The 6954-nt window shown below is 36.3% G+C and overlaps 1 protein-coding gene across 1 annotated transcript; it reads right to left on the reverse strand.

The window, feature by feature from the left end:
• Positions 1 to 1388: 1388 nt before the first annotated feature.
• Cog7 (conserved oligomeric Golgi complex subunit 7) lies at positions 1389 to 6344 on the reverse strand. Its single transcript, XM_073988752.1, has 3 exons — positions 5881 to 6344; positions 5350 to 5516; positions 1389 to 3496 (listed from the first exon to the last, which is right to left on the reverse strand). The coding sequence occupies exons 1-3, from the start codon at positions 6203 to 6205 to the stop codon at positions 1694 to 1696; spliced, it is 2295 nt and encodes a 764-aa protein (XP_073844853.1). The 5' UTR covers positions 6206 to 6344; the 3' UTR covers positions 1389 to 1693.
• Between the last annotated feature and the right edge of the window lie 610 nt (positions 6345 to 6954).

Consider the following 6954-nt stretch of genomic DNA (forward strand, 5'->3'; position numbering starts at 1 on the left):
TAAAACAATCTCATTACTGCAATTTCCCAAATTAAACTTATTTATCTTGAAAATGGTACAACCTAGGAAAAAATAAATCATACAATCTTGTAGAGAATTTTCACAGCTTCAACATTTTCTTTAGTCCCATTTGGATATAACTTGCGGTTTCCAAGAAAAATCTTCAAGACTTAAGATAAAAACCTAAAAATTTGGACTGAACCTCTATATCTCAAAATTGGTAAAACCTAGAGAATTTTCACGGCTACAACATTTTCTTTAGACTCATTTCGATACGACTTGCGGTTTCCAAGCAAAATCGTGAAACCCTAAAAAACCCCTAAAATTGTGAATTTTGATCGCGATTTATTTAAAAATTCGCCGGAGGATTTTTTTCTGTTTTTTTTTTTTTTTTTTTCTTATCTATGAACATTGCTGTTTCAGAATCCGCTAAATCTTCCCATGTGTAAGCGGTTTTCATCAAAAGTTAGTTAAGGCGCACTGAGCATGATATTGTTTTATAAGGAGGCGATACAGTCCATTTACGTAGGACTCGCGGTTTCCCAGCAAAATCGTGAAAACCTAGAGAACCCCTAAAAATGTGAATTTAAGTCGAGATTTATTTGAAAATCCTTCCGGCGATTTTTTTTTTTTTTTTTTGTTTCTTGATATTTCTCATCTATGAGCATTGTAGTTTCAGAATCTGCAAAAACTTCCCAGGTGTAAGCACCTTCCATTTAAATTTGGTTAAGGCACACCGTGTCAAATTACAGCTAGTTCGGCTAAAAATTGTAGCTAGAATCCTCAAAATACCTAAAACCGGGAGGTACTGTTATATGTGGGCTATACCAAAACATCGACCCATGTTGGCAACTTTTGGTGGGAGAAGTTTTGTGGCCACTGGGATCCTCAAATTAAAGCTAGTTCGGACCAAACATGCAGCTAGATCGACTCAGAATTTCATCAGGATCAGTCATATCGCTCATTTACTCAAAGAGCGACGCAAATAATTATTTCTATGCTTTACAAACTTTATATACCCTCCAGAATATCGATTTTTCGACAAATGCTGAGTATACAATATTTTTTTAGAGAATCGTATACAAGCTTAAAGCGAGTAAGACCGGAATGGTGACCATTATTCTATCAGGATATTAAAATTATAAAGCTTATAAATAAATTGTGATGGAATCTACTATACTTTGATCGAATTTTGGCCACGAAATGAAAATATCAAATAAATAGATATATAAAACGAAAAAAAATTGAAAAGAAAAATATTTTCATTCTTACCTCTCGACACTTAATGCGGTTGCATTGCTCTTGTAACATCCATTCTATATATGTATGCATTTACCTACATATATGGTTTCTCGGGCATATTTTAAGATAAGAATATTTATTGAGAACAAAAATTGATTTTAAAAGTGTTGCATTTTTTCAATTCACTTCCATATAAGGGTAGGTGGCGATCGATGCGGTTCGATAAGCCACTTGTTACTTTATTATTACCGTATATTTTTATAGCCAGACTATGCAAATTATGTGCTGCTGTTGTTGTAAACATAAAATTAAAATTCTTCGGAATGCCTACGCAAAAAATACTATTTTATAGTAATTATTACAAAAAAGATAGACGACACATTTAACGGGCGGCAAAGTCGTAAATTATGCAAAAAAGAAAACCAACAATAAAAACCGTTAGCCATGCGACTTATTGTGTTGAAATAATATTGCGCATTTGTCTTATGGCCGTTACTAAACGTGGCTCACAACCTGTACTCAACGACAGGTAATTTTCCGGCGAGGCCTTGAGCAATGTCAAGATTTGCGTTAACGATGTGGTCAATGACAAACCCAATTCCTCAACAACACTTGACAGATATTCTATGTCAACAGCCAATTGTTTAGAAGAGGCATTCGATAAAGATTTGATTTGTAGTATCTGAGATTGGTAGAGAACACAACATTGTGCCACCACAAGGGAGAGGAGAATATCGGCTGATGGTATGGCTTGGGCATATTTAATGTGACACATTTCCAAGGCTTGTTTGAGTAGGGTGGACGGTGACAGCAGTAGTGGTTCCAAATGCTGGGGCAATGTCAAAAGATATTGGCCAATTTGTGTAATACTTTCCTGGGGAGCAAAACTAAAGGTGGGCATATCTTGCATATGACCCTGTTGCAATTGGGCTGGTGGTTGGATTTCAGCCAAATGGGATTCCAAGGGTTGTAGTAATATGCTCAAAGTGATGTCGTGGGTTTCCCCAAAGAATGTTTTCAACGACTCATAGATATTGGCGAAAATACCCACATTATTCAAGGCATTGTCCAACTGTGACTCCAAACGTTTTTGTTGCAAGTCGTCTATGTTCTTTAGAATCCTGTGCCTTTCTCCCGAATCATAGGTTTGATAGATGTTGAGGTTTTTCTTATTGGATTCTTCCAATTTTTGTTTTAATAGCGTCAAACGTTCCTGCAGGGTCTTTTCAAATTTTTGCAGCTTCTGATGATAATCGGCAAGACATTCCAGTAAGGCCAAAGTATATTGCAGCATTGACCAATTACTATCGGAATTCGTTTGATTGGCATTTGAGCCAATATTCAAAGTCAATTGACGTTGCGTCTTGGAAAATTGTTCCAGCAAACGTTTGAAGATGCCTCCCAATAAATTGATGAACTTGCAGAGAGCCAAATCGTTGGTAATATTAGAACAACGATTAAGGGCCTCGTGGAGCCAATCGAACAGCTTGCTGGTACTATCCTTTAAATGCCTCACAGCATCACTGGCATGTGATTGTGACACCAAAACCTTATCGACCTGTGTTGAAAGATGTGTCTCCTCCAAACGTGGGTATTGTTGTATGAATTTATGGAAATATTCATAGATGGCATGAGCCAATTGTTGCTTCAAATCATCACCTATCTGTATGGATGATTGTTCCAAATACGCATTCAATTGCAGGACAAAGCTGTGATTAGCCTGGGCAAATTGTTGCAAAAGTTCCAAACGCTCATTGCATGTCTTCAACAATTGTAAAATGTGATTATCCCGTGAAGGCTGCAGCGATGGCAATAATTCTGCCAACATGCGCAACGGCTGCTGGATGGCTTCTTCATCTCCTGCGCCAAATACCTGACCACACCATTTAACTTGTTTTTGACAATTTTCCAACAGTTGATCATAGAATAGATTGAGAAAATGTTGTTGTTGACCAGCCGTTTCGGTGGCCTGCATTTCAATGGTTTGTTTCCACTGCTGTTGTAATGCTGTTTTCTGTACTGTGGAATAATATTGCAATAATTGTGGTTTTCGATGTATGGCAGCAAAGATACTGACGTAACGCTGAGCTTGCTCAATATTGCCTTCGGCAAAACATTGCACCAAACTGGGGGAGGCTAAGGCTTCAAGGCGATTTTTAAAGTCTTCAACTTGAGACTTACGTTCCTCGTGACCAGGTAACTGTTCCTGGGCTTGTAAGCTCTTCTGTAAGGCGGCGATTTTATCACAAACACTCTGCAAATAGAAAAGTGAAAATAAGTTTAAGAATGGGTAATGAAAATTGACATAATGGCTTTTGGACCCAATAGAACCTCGTAGAATCGTCTAAAGGTCATCTATAGTAAAAAGACCTTCTATATTGAAAAAAAAAAAAAAAAAAACAAAAGACCTATTGAAGTCTTCTAGAGACAACAGAAGACCACTTTAAGCCTTCTAGACAAAACAGAAGAACTCTTCAGGTCTTTTAGAGACAACAGAAGACCTCTTCAGGTCTTCTAGAGACATCAGAAGATCTTAATCTTGAGGTCTTCTACAAACAACTGAAGACCTAAAGACGTCTTCAGGTTTTCTAGAGTCAACAGAAGACCTCTTAAGGTCTCTTAGAGAATACAGAAGACCTTTTGAAGTCCTCTAGAGACAACAAAAGACATTTTAAGGCCTTCTGGAGTCAACAGAAGACCTCTTAAGGTCTTCTAGAGAATACAGAAGACCCCTTAAGTTCTTCCAAAGACAACAGAAGACATTTTGAAGTCTTCTAGATACAACTAAAGACCTCTTGAGGTCTTCCAGAGTAAACAGAAACCCTCTAGAAACCTTCTAGAGTCAACGGAAGACCTTTGCAGTTTTCTAGAGTCAACGGAAGGCATTTTTAGGTTTTCTAGAGACAACAGAAGACCTCTTAAGGTTTTCTAGAGTCAACAGAAGATCTCTTTAGGTTTTTCTAAAGCCAACAGAATATCTCTTAAGGTTTTCTGCAAACAACAGAAGACCTCTTAAGGTATTTCAAAGTCAACAGAAGACCTTTTGAAGTCATTTAGAGACAAAAAAAGACATTTTAAGTCCTTCTGGAGTCAACAGAAGACCTCTTAAAGTCTTTTAGAGTCAACGAAAGACCTTTATAGGTTTTCTAGAGACAACAGAAGACCTCTTAAGGTCTTTTAGAGGCAACAGAAGACCTTTTAAGGCCTTCTAGAGTCGACAGAAGGTCTTCCAGAGTCAAAAGAAGACCTCTTGAAGTCTTCTAGAGTCAACGGAAGACCTTTATAGGTTTTCAAGAGACAACAGAAGACCACTTAAGGTTTTCTGCAGACAACAGAAGACCTCTTAAGGTATTTTAGAGAATACAGAAGACCTCTTGAGTTTTTCCAGAGTCAACAGAAGACCTCTTGAAGTCTTCTAGAGTCAACGGAAGACCTTTATAGATTTTCTAGAGACAACAGAAGACCACTTAAGGACCTCTTAAGGTCTTTTAGAGACAACAGGTGATCTCTTGAGGTCTTCCAGGGTCAACGGAAGACGTTTTGAAGCCTTCTAGGTACAATAGAAGACCTTTTAAGGACTTCTAGAGTCAACAGAAGACCTCTTCTGGTCTTCTAGAATCAAAAGAAGACCGCTTAATGTCTTCCTGAGTCAACAGAAGACATTTTGAGGTCTTCTAAAGACAACAGAAGACCTTTTAAGGCCTTTAGAGTCAACAGAAGACCTCTTCTGATCTTCTAGAGTCAAAAGAAGACATCTTAAGGTTTTCCAGAGTGAACAGAAGAACTTTTGAAAATCATCTGGAGACCTCTTCAGGTCTTCTAGTCAACAGAAGTCCTCTTTATATCTTCTAGAGTCAACAGAAGACTTCTTGAGGTATTCTGGAGAGTCAACAGAAGACCTCGCAATGTCCTCTAGAGACAACAGATGGCCTCTTGATTTCTTCTAGAGAAAACAGCGCACCTGTTAGGATTATGTAGATACAACAGAAGATCTCCTGAGATCTTATTTGCAGAACTGCCTAGTATTCTAAATTTGAAGACGTTTTCTATCGGCAGAAGATCTCTGAAAAGACACTAATTTCTTGTTAACTTTAAATTAAATCTTACCTTCAAATCATTCTTTTCAAAACTATCCTCCAATTGTGACAATAAGTTACCCCAACCATCTGATTCCTGTAGAGATTCCTTGGCTGTCTGCAACTTAATTTGTTTGGAATTTAACTTTTCTAACGTGGCCATACAGTCGCCGGTTTCTTCTTGCACAGCTGCCACTTCTAAATGAAAGCATAATATACAATTTAATGAAAAATAACGAAAAAATTTAATGAAATAGAAAGGAAATGAAAAGAGTATCGTCGTGAAGAAGAAGCATAGGATAAAATTTAATGAAATTTAGGATAAAATTTAATGAAATAGAAAGGAAATGAAAGCATAATATAAAATTTAATGAAAAAATAACGAAAAAATTTAATGAAATTTCTATTCCTTTATTTTACGAGCCGCTATAAAAGTATCACAAGATGACGTTTTTCAGCTTCGAAATGTTCTGCAAAAATGTCGGTCAGAAAATTTTAGGTACGTCTCTCATTGACGACAAATCGATTTTGTCGCGTTTTTGTGGTCGTTTTGTGCATTTACCTTGACGCATTTCCAACATACGGCCCTGAAGAGATCGTACATCTGAATGGAGTGACTTAACATCTTTAACTATTTTTGGTAAATTAGCAACTAATTGTTGGCTACTTTCCTCAACAGCATAATTGACTTGTTGGACATACAACTGGAGTTTGGAAACATAGTTATTGATAAATTCTATTGCCACTTTATCATCACCACCACTGTTAGAATCTGCAGCGTTCTTATTAGTCTGTGAACGATGATTTTCTTCACTGTATTTTTTGAAATTCTCATTTATCCAATCGACAGCATCAAATTTATCCTCAGATAATGCTGAGATGTCCATTTTGAAGGAATTTTTTTCGGAATTTGGTTTGGTGTCGTGTAAGAATTTGAAAAATCTAATTTGTTTGTTTTGATTTGATCAGCTGTTCATAGGGGACGTCAACAGAGAGTTCACAGGGATGTAAATAATGGTATAAGTGCTGTTTTACATTTAAGCGACTTGTCTTACGATTTTTTGTCTCCTCTTTGTGGTGGTTATTCTTGTTAGGCAGAGTTGCAAAACATAGTAAGAGAAATTGAAACAAAATTTAGTTTTGCAATGAATTTTGTGCATAAAAAATCATTTAAAGCATAAAATGATTATTTGTTATAAGCATTTTAAAATTTGTATAACATATTTTTATAAAATACCTTCTTTTTACATTAAGTATTTTTAACAAAATGTACACTTGGTACCATGTTACAAAAAAATGCAACCCTGTGTGTGAAATTTACGAAGATGAGCAAAGAGAAGACAAAAAATCGTAAGACAAGTCGCTTAAATGTAAAACAGCACTAATATATACGAAAAACAACGCCAGGCATTACCCTACGTTTACACATGATAGAAAATTGCCTGTGTGACGTAGGCGTCCAGACAACTGCAAAAACAGTTGCAAAATTATGAATAAAAACCGTAGATTTCTTTTTGTTTTCCTTTCACATATTTTGTTTTTTTTTTTTCATGTTCTTTTGTTTCCAACATATTTCAATTATTTGGAGTGTCTTTTTACTTACTAAATGTTGCTGAAACAAATTTTTCAGCAACTT

Source organism: Musca autumnalis, unplaced genomic scaffold (assembly GCF_047663935.1).
Source record: "Musca autumnalis isolate F117 unplaced genomic scaffold, ASM4766393v1 scaffold_5, whole genome shotgun sequence".
Classification (NCBI taxonomy): Eukaryota; Metazoa; Arthropoda; class Insecta; order Diptera; family Muscidae; genus Musca; species Musca autumnalis.

Coding starts and splice junctions, on each gene's coding strand:
- Cog7 (XM_073988752.1), bottom strand. CDS start 6,205: ATGGACATCTCAGCATTATCTGAGGATAAATTTGATGCTGTCGATTGG. Junction 5,517..5,880: donor TATGTTGGAAATGCGTCAAG/GTAAATGCACAA, acceptor GCTTTCATTTAG/AAGTGGCAGCTGTGCAAGAA. Junction 3,497..5,349: donor TTGAAAAGAATGATTTGAAG/GTAAGATTTAAT, acceptor TTCTATTTGCAG/AGTGTTTGTGATAAAATCGC.